Consider the following 17635-nt stretch of genomic DNA (forward strand, 5'->3'; position numbering starts at 1 on the left):
TTTTGGCCATTTTGTGTAAAATTTGCGAGGTCCAGGTATCATCTACTTAAATGCATGCAGATCCACAAGAAAAATACAAGTGTATGCACTTTGTGAGAACTCAGCACACACTGTAGTGAAAAAAAAAGCAGGAGCCCAACTCTACTCATATAAGACTCCTGGATATTCTCAAGAGCTGCAGGATTTTACCTGTCCACTTTCTCCTACTCCAATTACAGTAGTCAAGTCTGATACACCTCTTTCACATCCATTGCTCTCACTCTCTTGGGCTTATAGAATGCTTGGAATCCTTCTTCTCATGTTAAAAGACAAAGCCCAACTCTGCAAAGGGCCTACCAGCTAGACTTCTTAGAAGCTGTCGTGGTTTAAACCTGGCCGGCAGCCAAACACCACGCAGCCGCTCGCTTACCCTCCCCTGCCCCAGGGGATGGGGGAGAGAATTGGAGGGCTAAGGGTAAGGAGACTTGTCAATTGAGATAAAAACAATTCAATAATTTAAATGCAATAAAAATTGAAGTAATAATAACAGTAACAATAGAATACACAAATGAGTGATGCACAATCGATTGCTCACCACCTGCAGACCAATGGCCTGCCCACTCCTGGCTAGCGATTCCAAAGGGGGGGAAAAAAATCCCAAAACTGCAATCCTAGAAGAGAGTGAGCCCCAAGTCCCTGGCTCACCTTCATCTATATACTGAGCATAACATTATATGACATGGAATATTTCATTTGCCAATTTGGGTCCATTGCTCTGGCTGTGCTCCCTCTCAGCTTCTCGTGCACCTGCACACTAGCAGGACATGGGAAGTTAAAAAGTCCTTGATTTCTTAGCAACAACTAAAAACATCAGTGTATTATCAACATTCTTCTCATACCAAATCCCATACCGAATCCCAAACACAGCACCGTTCTAGCTACTAAGAAGGAAAACTAGCTCTATCCTAGCCGAAACTGGGACAGAAGCATACTGGTACATGGTACTCCTTGATCTCAGTGTTGCTAATGGTCTAAATATTTTTAAACACTAAACCTTCAAAATTTGTGCAAGTTGGATGGCTTTTTGGTTTTGGGGTGGGGATTTTTTGTTTTGGGGTTTGTTTTTTTTTTTTGTTTGTTTGTTGGTGTCCTCAAACTCATTGACTTCTAAATGAAGTAAAAGGCATTTGGCTCCCTTGACAGCCAAAGCCTCATCATAGTTAAACTGTACATAGAGCCTTGTGCAGGAGAGGATATTGCTTTTCAGCTGCTGTTGGCTCAGTTATGTAGCCTCCAAACAAAGGAAAAAGCTGGGTACTTGGAATTTATTTTTAAACTTGCTCATAAACAAATGCAACTGCAAAATTCCACAGCCACATAAGAGAAGGCAAAGCTTCTGAATACCCTCAGAACTAGCTTTCAGCCACAAATGCTGTTACTTTACACACACAGTCAACGGTGGGGATAAAGCTAAATCCAGGTTAGATTATTCAGCTACTGCACAGCCAAGAGTCAAAAGGGTAGCATAAGGGTTTGTATCAGAGCACTTACATGTTCCTATAATTATTAGTACTTAAGAGTTTGAATTATTCTTCCCTTCAGCAACCCCTCCACTAAATAAAGTGGATTTTTGCAAATGAGACACTGCTTGTCTTTCAGCCACAGCATAATGCAGTCTAGGCAATAAATTCTTTCCTACTGCGTGCTTTGCAATTACAATTCCTCACCAATATCATAACTCAACAAGGTAATAAAAAATAATCAGTATTTATCTAGTGCCTGTGGATTAAAACTTTTCTTACACTGTTGAAGTGAAGCAGAAGTTAGCTGGTTTTAGAGGTTATGAAACATACCCAGACAAGGAGCAACAGATTTCTTTTCACTGTTCCACAGTAGCCCAGCATTCCAACTATGATGAGGAAACAGCAGACTGCAATCATGACTGGGTGGACCACAGGGAAGTAAGTCAAAATGACAGCCTCCTCCACCCTAAAACCAATCAGAACCATAATGAAAAAAAAGCATAATCACACAAAAATGATGCAGAAAAAAATGTAATATAGCCATTAAAACAAAAATGGTGGATTAGTAGATGAGTTCTTTCCAGTGCCTTATATGTTTCACAGAAATCTCTTCTACATGTTTTTAAAGTCAAATGCTGCATTCAGGCACCAGAAAGTAACGCATCATCTGAAATATCTTTGGAGCGAAGGCGATCTTCCTGTCCTGTGTAGTATGTAGCACAATGAGGCCCTGTTCCATCACTACGGCTCATAAGCACTGCTGTAATAAAACTAACAGCATTCCTAAATCTCTGGACTGAATAAAGTATTCAAAACTAAACAGTAATATAATAGTTACACACTGGCCAAGGGCCAAAAATTGATCCTTGTCAGAAGAGAAAGGCACAGGAATAAAACAAGATCGAATTCGTATCTTTCCCCCTTCTCTAATTTCAACTGATGTCAGAAATAGTGGCAAAAATACACCTTTCAACAAAACAATAATTAGCTCAACTGAAAGCTCCTTAATTCTAGAAATGCTAATTAGGAAACTTGCCATACAGAATGAACGACATACACCACAATCAATCACCCACACAGATTAATAGGTTTAAGGAAAGCTTTACCTTGTTTCTGCGGTTAAAGTGAGAACATTATTCAGGTAGTCTCTCATCCAAGCAGAAACACCTAATATGCTGATGGACATCAACTAAAAAGAAGAGATGAAATTATTTATCAAGCATTTAAAAAAGAAAAAATTGCAAGATCATTCATAATTTGAGGATCAGTAATCAGTAAAATCTTTCAACCATTCATTTATCCAAACAGCATACTGACCCCAAAACTGTACTTCTATATGATTAAAGTTGGTTTGTTGCCCAAGATTTTATGGAGCCAGTGACAACAATCTTCTCTTCCAGTATGCATAATTAATGCCTGGAATACCTTCTCTTTCACACAGTGATGCCACTGATGGCTCAAGTCCCACCACTGCACAACATACCACAGAAACAACAGGGAGGGTTTATGCTGCTAAAATCGGTGACCCTTTCAGGGCTCATACATGATATCCACCTGTCTGTAAGAAACTCAGGTACACAGCCAGTGAAGAATAATTTGAAGCCCCATACAGGATACAATGGTACTGATACACAAACATGAAAGAGAGGAGATTTATCTTGGGGTTAAATTTGGAAGAATTTGATTCCCTCCCTCATTCAGACAGTCACCACTTCAGACGACCCAGATTTTTATCACCTGATGCCATCATGCACTCCAGCACACCTGGGATCTACCAGCAGAAGCTGTGGCCTCTGATTTTCTTGAGAAGCCAAATCTGAACAACATGGTCAGAACATACCTGTCGCACCGTGACAGCACCAGGTCTTCTGCTGCTCTATCAGAGGTACTGCTAGAGGACAAAACACTCTTCACAGCACTTGCCCATGTATTTTGCACTGGACTAGGTCAATCAGCATGTCCTTCCTCCTGGAGGAGGGCTCATGTAACAGCACAGCAGTCATTCATTCCCCACCTTTGTGCATGCTCTCTGGCCTCAAGAGCACCACATCATCTCCTGCATGCACGGGGACAGAGGGAGCACTGCTCCCCGAACAGAAGGTGAGAGATGCAGCTATAAACTCCTTCGAGGGGAGGCTGGAACCACTAAGATTTTCTACAAAATGGAGCAAAGTTAAAATTACTAATGACACTGCTTGCTTCTCAAATCGTGTCAGGGAATTCAGCAAGTTTATTACTCCCAAAGGAGAATTTCAGAGTATCAATATTACATAGGCACGTAAGCCTGAACCACAGCTCAGGGGCTGAACCTGGCAGACTCAGGACTTCAGAAGCACCACTGTCTGGTTGAGGGAGGGAGACTTAAGCACACTGGCTCTCCTGAATACTCTTGTTTTCATGCATTGTATAGGTGTATGCCAGGAAGCCTCAGCATTATACTAACAGCTTCTTAAATCCATGAGATATGATAATCTCCCACTGCCTTCAACAGCTAGCTGCCCACACGCCCTCGTATTTCCCCAAAGTTGGTATGAAGACCAAGTTAACTGGTTCAAACCTAACACAAGAAAAGCCACTCTCTGTGTTCTTACCGGCTCCTCTGCCTCCAGCACACCCCCAGCAGGCTACTACTACATTCAAAATTTCATGAGAAGTCCCAGTGGCTACCCCATGGCTTCCTCCCGCTTTTCAAAACTGATGCACAAAATACAGCCACTGCCTTGGTTCTAGGTGGTGCCAGTGAGAGCCCTGGGTGTTTGGCATGCTGCAAGCATAGTCCTGAAAGCTAGTGCATGCTACAAGTGTACTATGTATGCACAGGTACTTTATGCTCTGTGGGATCTATTTTGGCTGGCAGAACAGTAGGAGTAGAGAGCGTTTTCTGTCATGTTATTTGCAGGAAGCTGCAGGAGCAAGGAGAAGATGGTGACTAGAATCTCCTAGATACTCAACAACAGCTATCTCCTTGGAAGAAAGCATCACGCAAATATGCCACACAAGTAGTAAAAAACATGTTTCTAACACAAAGAGAGGTAAAGAAGACTGCAAGAAGAAAGCCTACCCTCTTATGGTTGAAAAGCAACAGGAAACAGTTTTAACCCTTTGCATCTCCCTGCAAGGCCTGCTGATGCACACAGAGGAAGTGTTAGCTTGCACTTCTACTCTGTTTATAGTAAAATACTTAAGATAAATTTGGTTACTTTGCTTCAGCAACTTTTAATAAGAGCCAGATGGTCCTGATGCAAAAACTGTACCAGAAAAATATTCACTTGCTAAATAATATTCTTCCTCCCATACCAGACTGGTGGACTGCCTAGTCCCCGCTCTCCATTAGGAACTCGCAGGCTGCACTCATTTTCCTTCAGCATGCAGTGATACATTACCGTACAGCAATGAGAAGAGGTGGCATTCCTTGGAAGAAGGCAAGAGATCACTTCTTCAATGAAGATAAGATTTGGCAGGCAAAAGAGTCACCACAAGGACTGGAGCCTGCAAGTTATTCAGAGACAACAGAGAGATCACAGAGCAACCAACTAAAAGGCAGAAGAGACAGAAAGTACCTTGTAGAAACCAAAAGATATGAGCAGAGTCCTGTCACTGAGAGAATCATTCAGTTTGCTAGAAGACCTGCCTACAAAGGCAAATCAAGAAGGAAGAGTTTTATTTCTGCTCTGCCTAAGTTGAGTTTTCCCTACCTAGATATGTATTTTTGCCCACATAAAATCAGTGAGGAGAAAGTCTAGGCAGGTACATCTCCAAGCTGTAACCAACACATGGCCATATGGCTGGTATAGAAATGCTTGATGACCATATCATAGAACATGAGTCCGTTTTCACTTATCATGAACAATAACTGGAAGAAAAGGACTGCTTCCCTTCACCCAGGAAACATAACCTTCACCAGTAATGTAACTACATGAACACTATTTCAGTTCATAAGAACAAGCTTTCTATGACAGGTGTCTTACTTCATTCAAAAAGATTTTAGCTATTTACATTCCTCTGGCTGTTCTCCTTCAGTGTAAACAGCTAACAGCCAATTACTCCTGTTTCTTGCTGGACATAAATTACATTCAAGAAAATTCCCTCTGCAACCCCTGTGAGAGCCAGGTTACAGCTCATCCACTCACCTACCCTGTGTCCTGAATGATCTCACCACCATAACTCCTTCAGGTGTTACTGACTTCTGCTACGCTTATAATGCACATATGATGTCAACACAAAAGCCAGCCCAGCATTACTCTAAAAACGTACATGCCTTACCTCGCTGCTACACAGGTGTTACAGACAGATTACCTTTGCAACACCCTCCTGCCAGCCAGACAAATTCCTTAGGAGGCACCTTTGGCACCTTATTTTGAAGAAAGTCCAAAGTGAATTATTACTCTGAATGATCTGAAAGCCAGAGTGCTACAACACAGTGGATTCACATCCAAGAAAGTCAGTAACACTGTCAAACTGGGGCAGCATAAAGACATGGCTCTGAAAGAAAATAGGTAAATACTCGAGAAATTCCTCTTGAACAGAGAGGCCCATGCAAGAGCAAACCGTGATAACTCATAAAAGCAATTCAACAGGTTGATTACAAAAGGTGTATTTTACGGCACGTAACCCAGCAAATGCTTGGCAACTCTTTTCTAGCAAAGGGAAGTGATGGGAAAAAAAGTTGTATCCTTTCTGATCAGCAGAAGTGAGCCTCTTGACAGAAAGAGCCTTCAAGATGAAAGTTGCGTTTGCAACACCAGACTGCTCTGTGTAATAATGACTAATGTTTAGTTCAGTAACAAAAGACTATCAAGCACTAATGCGCACCCATCAGCCGACCTGCTCACCTGCTCCACAGCCACAAGGGAATCACAAGAACAACACAACGCACCCGCCTGACTTCCACAGCCTTCTGCTTATGACTCAACATATGTCTGTGCTGCCCTGTAAAAGCGCTAAGCATCCTCAAGTGCCAGCTGCCATCAAGGAGGCTCCAGGCACCCACCACTTCACACCACCTACAGCAGAGGCAGATCTTCAGCCAGCTGCACAGGAATTACACTAACACCGACAGTACAACTCAGCCCATGCACTCGGGAGGCAAGAACAGTAGTAACAACCTTCCCCAAAACCTTGGTATGCATCCAAACCCGGCAGCAAAGAACAGCAGTCACATTGCTGCAGTTCACTGCCACGTGACTTTCAAGGAGTCATGGGCAGGGGCAAGGTCCTGATTACAGTTTCTGTTGGTACATTTGGAGGATGGAAAAAAGGCAGCCTTAAATAACTGGCAGCCCCTACTTCAGACGTAAAATGCAGTTAGAAATCTATCAAGCAATCAGATGAAAGGACACAAGTTTATGAGAAATAAAACTACCACAATAGCAGTTACATCATTTCATCAAAAAGTTTTCATCCAAGCTTCCCTGATGACAGCCAGTCTGCTGTGCTGTAAACATAATATGACAGTAGGCAGTAAAAGATGTTTATTTGTTGCAGCTGGTTGCACAAGTCACAGTGGGTTTCATTCTGAACTGTCTCAGTATGTTATATAGCCATCAACAGGACACTGAAGAGTTTACAAAACTGCCTGCTGTCATACTGCATTTTAAATATATTTTCAAACTAATTAAACAAAGGTAATAAATTATATTTTTATATATGAGCAACATGCAGATCACACAATAATACAGTAAATTTCCAAACTAATTTATAACATAAAGTTCTTAAAGCTACTAGAGCTTTCTCAGACAACTGAACTACAATTTCCAACAATGGACTCAAACTATTAGCAGTGGTCATTTCCAAGCATAGTTTAAATTGTATTTAGAACTCTTTTACATAAATTATGCATCCAAATGAAAACATCAAATCATCTTTTATTCATTAAATATATATTTTAAGCCCTTATTGTGACAGTCCTACTCACAATGCCTTTGAGGACATACCTAAATGGAAAACAAATCTGCATTTTCAATTAATGAATGAACATGGATTTCTGTCTTTGAGGGAGCAAGACCAGTCGCTCTTGTTATTTGCACACCTGGTTTCATTCTTTCATCATAACTTTTCTTTTTTTCATTCAGACATTTTTACACCTTAATTTTTGACAATGAAAAGTGCTGTGCTCAAATTTGAGAGAAGGGGTTTCTTTCATTATTAAATAAGAGAAAAGATTAATAGTATCTTCCATATTAAGAATCACACACCATTCTTTTTATTCTAAGAGATGGGGTAAACAGCTTCAGGCCATGCTCTGGTATCCGTACAGAATGCTGACTAGCAGCACTATAGAGCAACTTGCTTTGCAGAAAAAGGTTTCCAGCTCCAAGGAAATTACTTTCAAGATATGACAACATTCATCAGAATATATCCTTTAATTTTAGTAAAGAAATAAATCTTGAGAAAATTTTCCAGTAAAAATTGATTTGAGTAACCTGAGCTGTGACTTACCAAAGGCACGGGAGGATAAATCATTACAAGGTCATGAACAGAGCGTGTTGCAGTGCTTTCACGGGATTTTCACTATTAGGTTCAATATTCAGATCATTGAACAAACACAGATGACTCAGATCCCTGGATAAACACACGACTACATTTTTTTGGGAGGGAGGGGCATAAGGGCAGGGGAGAGCAGGACAAGTGGTTTTGTTTTTCTGTATTACCCAGTAAAACCACTGAAATGTTTAGAGAAAGAAGGGTGGCCTATAAAAAAGGAAATTCCCCTATCCCCCATTAATGCCCCTTCTATTCTACAGACAACATTTATTTTTAGCTAAGCTTCCTACACAAGGTTATGCCTTGGTCCCCTCCCACTCACAAACAGCTGAAGCACGTACTTACTTGCACTTTGAATCTGGGTTTGCTTGCACAGCTGCAGCAGTGAGTTAACAACCTGCCCCGCGTTTGGCCAGGGCTGGAACTTGCACGCTTTGCGATGAGGCAACCAGCCCAGCACTGATAGTCTGCTAACGGGTTACCCTCCCGTGGGCTGCAGGCAAGTTTTCCAGCAGTTGGCTGTGCAAGGCTCCTACAGCAGCACAGCGTAAAAAACAAGAGCCCGAACATGCAGACAGGTTGAGGCAGTTCAGCTATCAGCGGGTTCCAGGGAGTGTCAGACCCACATATCAACTCCTGGGCTGTGTTGCACAAGGGTACATTAGAAGCAAAGAGGAATAATAAAGTGGATGTATTTCTGCAGCCATCCTCTCTGTGACTACCTAGGCAACGCACTTCTTGTTAGGACATGATTTGTGCCACTCTTCCCTCAAAAGTAAGCATCTCGCTGTCAAGAGACCTTTAGTCTTTGGGGAGGCAGAGGTATGTGCTGCCGATCGTCGGTAATTCGCAGCCATGTTCAGAGTCCAAGTGTCCAGATCCATATCACAAGACACACACCACTGTCCATACAATATGCCTTCACATATACACCATATACTTTTAATTTTGTGTCTGTAAAAGCTTGGTTTTGTTCATGCACAGCAGTCAACCTCACAGATGGCAGGCAAATTATTTTTAAACCCAGGGCATATAACTGGAGACTGATATGAGAAAAGGGTATGTATTTCCTACGGTTCACAGGACCTACATATCAGCTCGTTGTGGGTACACCACTTAACCTTCCTGTTTTACATGTGATCACCCATGAGCACATGAAGATTACCGAAATAAACCTGCATTTCTAATTAAATCACACATTCCCATAAAATTGCACAAAATTAAACTGTCCCCTATACCTTGGGAAACAGCCAGAGACTAAAAAATTGGTATTATTCCTATAACCCTTACCTAGTATCTACCACAGACTCTCAAGATGATGGAAAATCTAAAATCTTCTAAGGTACATAAGTAGTGCTTGAGGATTCATAAATAACTGGGTACCTATCTTCTACAGAAAGAGATGTGAATTTCAAGGAAAAAAAAAATATAAGTACCTACAGGCCAGCTTGGCCTTCCCAGTTCTGCTAGAGATCATGGCTTACTGGTATGAGGAGTTCCCCTTGAGCTATTGGTTCAAATCCAGTCAGCACGGGTTTGTGCTTTCATCCTCAAGGTAGATGCAGTGAGCTCCACACAGTTAATCATGAGGATTACCCAAAAATGTCTGTGGTCTCACCGACTTCTGAATGACCATTAAGAAGCATATTAATGTTATTTCTAACATTAGGATGGGGTTTATTTTTTCCTTTCTATCATCACATCAAGCTGCACTGTTTTTCAGGTCTGTTTTGCAGGCACTTGTCTACCAATTCACTGTTGACATGCCATGCGAAGTGAGCCATGTCACCCAGGAAGATATACATGGGATAAAGGCTTATACTGAAGTAGATACAAAGTTGACTTACGGCTGAACTCTACTTTGTTAGTACGTGGTCTCGCAATGTAATAACGTTCATTAAATAATGCAGCCTAAAGACACCAAAAAGTGAAAGACTTCTCAAAGGCCAGAATTAAAATTATTTCTGGTCCTTTAAAACTCCTCCTATAGCTTCCTCTGCTGAATGCATTCCTTTAAAAGACACAGTATTCTCAAAGAAGCTAAAGTTATTCTTGCACAGCTTTTAGGTATTTTCTTTATAGAAGAATGCTAAAAAAATCAGGTTTCAGTTATGCATATCTACAATGCAGTCTCTAAAATCAGAGTATATTAGCCTAGAATGAACCTCCTGTTTACACTGCTATAGGTACCCAGGCAGGCAGCATTAATTTCAACGGATATTATTAGTAACTTAAATTTCTTAAAAATTTGACCCTAACTCTACTCATTCCAAGCATCAACAAATCCCACTGATGTGAGTGGAAGTTGGAAAACAGCAGAAACACAACCTCTATGCAGAATTTTGTTCCAGGGAAGCGAGAACAGACTGATTTCTTTCTCACGTCACAGTAGATTTGAAAAATGAAGCAAAAAAAATTACAAGATTCAGCACATATATTTGGGGTTGAAAAAAGAAGGAAACACAATACCAGTGCTTCCAACCACCCTTAGTGCTTCCTTGCACAACACTAATACTCCCTTGCTCTAAGCTCTCAGGTGATTCACATAGCCAAAACTAGAAGATTTAAGCATGCCAAGTATTCAAAGCAGAAGGAAAACTAACTGGAAGCTTGCTCCTCTTATTTTATGTGATTTTTTTGTTCACAAGCACAAATTCAAGATAGATGCAAAACAATTTCCATTGCCTGCCAGGAGATTTTATCAGCTGCAACCACACAGTTGAAATTAGACAGTACTGCTACATATGTGAAGGAAACCTTAGGAGCTGCTCAACAGAAACAACATAACCCCAGGCAGAAAAAACTCACAAGGTGAAGGATGTGGCAACATCACTGGCTTGGCTCAAACATCCACTGACACTATTAATCATCGGTTAAGAGATGCTTACCACCTATGACAGAGTCATCTGCAACGTACAACCCTGATTTACCCAAGCCACTATAGTACAGTCATCCTCAATTACAGGCAACACAACAGCAGCTGCTCCTCCCTTCCACCTCACCAGAGGGGAAAAAAAAAAAAAAAAAAAAAAAGTCTGGCAGTTTTCTCAAGACAGAAAGTTTATACACACTTTTTCCTCCATGTTAGGTATATTTTGCTCTTTTTTTTTTTTTTTTTTTTTTAACTGAGAAAATTAGCAAAAAAAAATAGCAAAAAAATTGTGCTGCTTTTACTTGCATCCACTATCCCAACTCCTAGGGGCCCCTTGTTATGCCTGTGCCATCATTCCAGCCTAGCCATGTTCTGCAGCTGAAGGTCTCTCTAGCTTAAACACTTGCAAAGGTGGTTTAACTGGGAGAGAGACTGAAGCAAAGTACAGAAGAACAATGGCAACATTGCAAAATGTGATGAGAAGGATTTCTGCGAGGACAAGTTATACAGTGCTCAAAATGAATGAAGATGCTCATGTTACATCTATGACCACTACTGAGCTGGAACAGTGTCAGGAGCTTGGCAGATACAGAAAAGCCCCACCAGACGAGCAGACCCTGTAGTCTCATAAACTACATAAAATATGTTTATAGAACTATCAGAACTAAATTTCTCCAAGTCCTAACACATGCTATCTAGAAATAATAAAGAACGGTATTGCCACTAAGAACAGAAAAATAGGAAGCGATAAGAGCATGTCTTCTCTCAAGCACCACTACAATAATCTGCTTAGTTAAACACTAAATCTTGACTACAAAACACCAAATTGTGCATTTCTGGAGGTCTTCTCTTTTTATTTGGCTGTCCAGAACACAATATGCTGCAAGTAACAGTGTTACAGAGTGTAAGATGAGAAACCTGCAGAAATCAAGTTGGGTCTCAGTCTCATAAATTCCTTTAAGAAGAGATGCTCATTTATACATGAGGATGGCAGAAGAAAGAAAGCAAATGTTAGCTGCAGGGTTTAGTCTGAAGAACATTCCTTGTCCAGGGCACTGTCATAAAAACCCTTATGAAATTAGAAGACCAAGGAGGTCCTGAAACTGCAACTCCCATTGCTCTGAAAGAGACGTCTTACAGTCACATTTATGATTCAACTGACCTTGGAAACAGCTTCCAGGAGAGTATCATCAGGTCTATTACCACAGCCAGTCACTTAACAACAATTAGAGCAGTGACAACAGATTTATTCCCACCTCAGAAGAAAACACCTTTCAAGATCTGCTGCAAGTTGCAGCTCCAGAAGTATCAATCCATTCACATCCACAAACCAGTGTTTTTCCGGAGCACTAAATGCAGTGCATTTACTGGTCCATTATCAAAACAGGATGAACCACTTACACAGAGCCTTGGGCTTCCAGCTGATTGCTTATTAATTATTTACAGCTAAGTAGCCTTCAGGCCAAAAATGACAAAAAGCATAACAAACAACATGGCCTGCCTCTCTCATGAGCATACAGGTATATCACAGTCTACCGTTCCACATCACAGCTCATCAGCTGAGCCCAGTAAAAGAGGTTTCTTTACAAATAGACAGCACGCAGCTGTACACTTATAAGCAATGCTCTGGAGAAGCTACACGTATGGCAGCAAAGTGACTGATAAGGCACTCTCACTTCTCTGATTCTGTAGTCTTTGATAGCAACCAAATTATGAAGACACTGGTGTGTTGCAGCAATCATCTGCATCTTAAGTTTTTCAGCAACACTGATGGTCTGATTAACAAGTTCTGTTATGCGTAACACCATCTTGAGGAGCTTCACATGCACTAGTCTGACCTCACCAGGCTGGCAATGACAAATGCTGGAGTCTCATCATACACACACTGGGACAGTTGCACACAGGACATGCTTGAAGCATGCTTTAGATGTTCCCTTCTACGAGGCTGACAATCAGACTGTTACAGTCAGTGACTACTGGCTCTTGCAGGCCTTGAAAAGCTTCAAGCCCCCAGCTTGGAGAAAGCAATCATTTTTGCACAATGTGTGGTTAGACCTTCTTCTGGACACCACTACAGTGAAACAAGGAAAGAATGTCACCTTATTCCAGCCAGGACCCTCAATCAAACCATGACTTTAAATAGTCAACACATGCTGTTTGCACATTGTCACTGTTTTCAGCCAAACCCTGATAACCAACACAGCCACTGGGCACATTATCAACAGGCTTGAAGTCACCTGAAGGCAATGACCCTTGGGATGGAAAGAAAACAAGAGAATAGGTAAAACCCTCCAGGATCGGGCTCAAAGAGAACCACACATACACATCCCAAACTAGGAGGTCTGTACAGACCCTGGAATCATGGCATCGCTCTTCCCTTTACCCACTGGGACAGAACCCACTGTGCTCAGGAGAAACACGACTGCACATTTTCAAGGGGCTGATCTAATCTAAACTTCCTGACATCCAGCCCATAACCTGAGTTGGTATTTATCCAAGAAAGCACTAACATAAGCAACAGGCAAGCTAAAGCTTTCCAAACGGAAGGAAGAGTGGCGGCAAGGGGAAATCACAGCCCCCATGCCCGCTCCAGTGGGTAAGTACCTACTGCCAGGGGAACTTTGTACAAGACAACTCTGTCCCAAGGGTCATGCTCTCACACTCAGAAAAGGCAGCAGCAAAACTCAAAATGAGCCCAACAGCAGAAAATTCAAGCTCTGACAGAGGAGATATGGCAGATTTTACTATACCAAGTAGCTAGTAGCAGATTTGTATTTAGCTGTTAAATACACATCTGAACAGGACCAGATAGGAACTAGACAAGAGAGGTTTTTTGGTTTGGTTTTTTTTTATACACAGATTCCTCCAAAGAAGTCTGATGTAACTGCAATACATTTAACTACCCACCCACCACGTATCCTACTTCTTACCACACAGTTCTGGCAGACTCGAGCTTTTTTTGCTTATTTATTTGTTTTCAACTAAACTGTTGCATTTGTCTGCTTTGTAAAATGCAGAGAACTTAAACAAAAAATTGGTCAGTCCATTTGAAGTTCTAACACATTTAATTTTATATACATTATGGAAGACAGATTTAATTCTTTGCAACATCTGTGGTGCAAGTCATCTGCTATACTGGCATTTATTATTTAATTACATATTCATGTGCTTCAGTACTGTATAGATTTCCCTTAGTTGCTTGGGTGTAATTTCCAATGTACTGGCCTCAGCTAGGAAGGTTAATTACAGACATTTTTTATATTTTGGAGACAAGCATGAGAAGTTACCATTTTCTTCCCTAGGATTTGTGATTTGTCATACCATACCAGACTCAAAAGAACCTTTTTCCTGTATGACTAGGGGGGAAAATATATATATATATAAAAAACCCCTCACATTTTCTCATTGAGGGTGATCAGAGACATCGTTATTTAAAGGGCAACAAAACCTAAAGAATCAGAAATTATTTCTAGCCATGAATTCTTTAATCTAAATCCAGACATGAATTAAGAATAGGCAAAGTTAACAGCAGCGCCGCATTATAGATGTAGTTAGTGCTATTCTACTGCTAAGCTCTAAGGTACTGTGTAGCTCCACACCAGAAAAACACATGAACGAAACAATGAAAAGTAGGAAAGAGCGATCTGACATGGAAATTAACTTAAAATTTGAGCAAAGAGGGCAGACACATTTAAATCTCCCAGGTGAGACCTTGATCTCCCTAGAGAGGAACTGCAACACAAGGCAGGCACTAGCTCCCTCCAAAAATAAGGGCAGGCTTTCCTACACAAAGAAGGCATCTCAAGACTGGTAAAAGAAGCACTTGGCTCCAGCATCAAGTCCCCCATCACCACACAATAGATCAACTGGCACAGTATGAGGGTATAACCTCATCTGTAACCTGGGTACCACCTAAACAGCTACTTCAACTCTAAAAAGCTGTCGCTGAATAACAAATCTGTTGGGACACAGCAGGCAACAAGCACGGAGGGAAAGGGAAAAGAGCCGAATAAGTTTAAGGAGACAAAGACAGCGGCGAGTTAAGGTGTGAATGGCAACTGATGAGGACAGGTCAAGGCAGGAATCATGGAAACCAGAGGCAAGCAGCAAACAGGTGAACACCAGGACAGGACATTTTCAACCATGTGGATGTCTGTTCACTCAACTCTAACAGCACATGTGTGAAAATCCAAAGTTGAACTCAGGTCAGCTGAACCCAGGCAACTTTAATCTTAAAAGAAAATATAGCTTTTTAGGTTTTATACAGTATCGAATGAAAACCATACATGATGTGACAAACAATTACACATCTTATTAAAAAAAGAAAAAAAAAAAGATTTCCTCATTTCCTATTAAAGAGCTTTATTCTTACATAGACTGCACAAATAACTTATTTTTCACCCCTATTAAACATAATATACGAAGCTACATACTGTCAACAGGTTTTCAGATTATTTGCACTATATAAGAAGTACTATTCTGTACCAAATGCTGTTCAACAAGTTTCCCTCTCATTCATATTATGATCTCCACTTAATTTTTAGTAATCATGGGACTTTATCTCAATTTCATCATAAACTAAGCTTTGTCCCAGCCCACATATTACCCCTGCAGCATTCAAGTCTACAGCACCTCAGGACTCAGCCATTGCAAAGAACTGTGAGATGTCACACCTTTTGCCCTTACATTCTCTTACAGTTATCCAGCATAAATCTTAACGATTCAGGTGAAACTGATTTCATTTGGTGTAAGTGAGTGAGGACTCTGAGCAATCTCCATCACGCTGTTTGTCCAGAGCTATGAAAGTTTAGGAGCAAGTGCTGATCACACCTACTTACACTGGAGAGCAAGAAACCCTGCGGCTATAAATACAGTTTTGACTAAAATGCTGAAAACAAAATAAAGAAATCCCTTCAGACCTTGCCTGTCCGTTAGGATGCGGCCACTGAAAGCACAAAAAAGACCCTGCTCAAGGCCTTCACAGAGCAGCTGACTGCTGCGATACCTGCCAGAGCTTGGAGTTCAGCTCGGGTCACAGGATGCTCTGAAAATCATGCAGTCAGGACCGGTGAGTATTTCCCTCTCTACACGATATAGGTGCACAAATTCACACATGTATTTATAACACTAGGTGAATACCAAATCTAATTTTACTTCCAACTCGTTTCCACAGGGTTGTTTTGGTTTTGTTTTTGTTTTTTTTTTTTTCTTTCTCCCCAGTGATCAGTATTCCCTTATAGGACCCGCCTGGCACGGGCCGAACGCCACGGGCAGCGAGGCGGGCAACTGCTCGCCCCCCGCCAAGCGCGGGGAGCCCCGCGGTCGGAGGCGGCCGTGCCCGCCGCACTCCTCGCTACCCGGCCCGCCACCTGCTCGGGCAGCGGCAGGAGCCCGGCCCGGCCCGGCCCGGCCCGCTCCGCGTCGCCCCACTCACCCAGAAGAGGAGGTTGAGGGCGTAGAGCAGGCAGCGCAGGCACTTCACCGAGTCCTCCCTGGCCATGGCGAGCCCCCGCGGGAGACAGCCCCATCCTCTCACCACATCCTCCCTCCCGAGGCCGGGCCGCCAGCGCCCTGCAGGGGAAGAGGCGGAGAGGGGCCGGGCGAGTCCCCCCTTGCCGAGGAACCAGCGCGCAGGTGGAGGCGGCGGAGCCGAGCCCGGGCGGGAGCGGCCGAGCAAGGCGGGGAGGTGAACCCCCCGCAGCGCCCACCGGCCGCCCGCCCCACGACAGCCTCCCTTCTCCTCCCGTCCCGCCCGCCACTCCCGCAGCTACTGATGGGCGCGGTTTTTTGGGGTTTTGGGTTGTTGTTTTTTTTTTTTTTTTTTTAACAAAAATAGTAAAACCGTGGAAAGGGGAGAAGCCGCCGGCTGCCCCAGGAGCAGAGCGGGGCTCAGGGCAGCAGGGGCGCCGGCACCCTCCCCGCCCGGGAGGGACGCGCTGCCCCGGGGAGGGCGGCCGGGGGACAGCGGCCACTTACCGCCCGGGAGCCCCCCTCACTCACTTGCTCCGGCTAGGACTCATGGGGACGGGGCGAGGCAGCGCGGCGCGAAGCCGCGGCGCCCATGCCCGGCGGTGCGAGCGCTGAGGGGAAGGTCCCGGCGGCCGCCCCCGGCCGCAGCGCTCCGCCGAGCCCGGCGGCTGCCAGCTGCAGCCACACCGCCGCGCATGCGCCGCCGCCCGCGCCCGCCGCCCGCCGGGTCCTAGCGCCGCAGCCGCGGCCGCGCTTCCCGCCCCCTCAGGGCGCTGCGGGACGGCAGCCCGGGCGCGGCGTTCCTTCGAGCGCTTCCCGGCGGTGGAAAAGTACCTGAGGGGCTGAGTCGGGAAACGGCAGCTCGGGGCGTGTGCGAGTTTCGCGGGAAGAGACCGCGGGTTTCCTCCAGGGGAGCTGCGCCCGCCTGGCTCAGGGGGCAACCCCAGAAACGCGTTCCCCGGTGACGGCGGGGCTGCGGGGCTGCTTTGCCTTTTTTTTTCCTTCGGGGGAGGCGTTAAGCGGTGGGCTCGGAGGACCCGAAGTACACGAAACTCGCCTCTTGTGGCACGCTGGCCCAGAGTGGCGAGTACCTCACAAAACATGGGGGCCGTTCGCAAGATTTCACAGGCCTTCCGCGCGGTTTGGGTGCCGTCGCGTTGGAAATTGAGCTCTGCTGACACTGAATCGAAATCTGGACCTGAACCGTCTGCACCCCCTCCCCAGTGCTATGCAGCAAATTCAGAAGTGCAACCACATGGGAGATAAATTATTCCAGAAATGGGCAAAATTTGCAGTCTAGGCAAAACGG

At 43.6% G+C, this 17635-nt stretch overlaps 1 protein-coding gene across 5 annotated transcripts in view; it reads right to left on the bottom strand.

Moving 5' to 3' along the window:
* Positions 1-17016, bottom strand: part of TSPAN12 (tetraspanin 12) — a 45625-nt gene extending 28609 nt beyond the window's left edge. The window contains exons 1-4 of one of the 5 annotated variants that reach the window (XM_042792938.1): positions 16858-17016; positions 16292-16428; positions 2609-2691; positions 1833-1968 (exon numbers count right to left, since the gene is read on the bottom strand). In XM_042792938.1, the coding sequence (XP_042648872.1) occupies positions 1833-1968; positions 2609-2691; positions 16292-16357 (285 nt within the window). In that variant the 5' untranslated portion in view covers positions 16358-16428; positions 16858-17016. Of the gene's footprint in view, positions 1-1832; positions 1969-2608; positions 2692-4885; positions 4992-16291; positions 16429-16833 lie in introns of those variants that run through there. The other 4 variants (XM_042792939.1, XM_042792941.1, XM_033011467.2 and 1 more) reach the window with 4 other exon arrangements.
* Between the last annotated feature and the right edge of the window lie 619 nt (positions 17017-17635).

Source organism: Tyto alba, unplaced genomic scaffold (genome assembly GCF_018691265.1).
Source record: "Tyto alba isolate M040663 unplaced genomic scaffold, T.alba_DEE_v4.0 Super-Scaffold_2, whole genome shotgun sequence".
Classification (NCBI taxonomy): domain Eukaryota; kingdom Metazoa; phylum Chordata; class Aves; order Strigiformes; family Tytonidae; genus Tyto; species Tyto alba.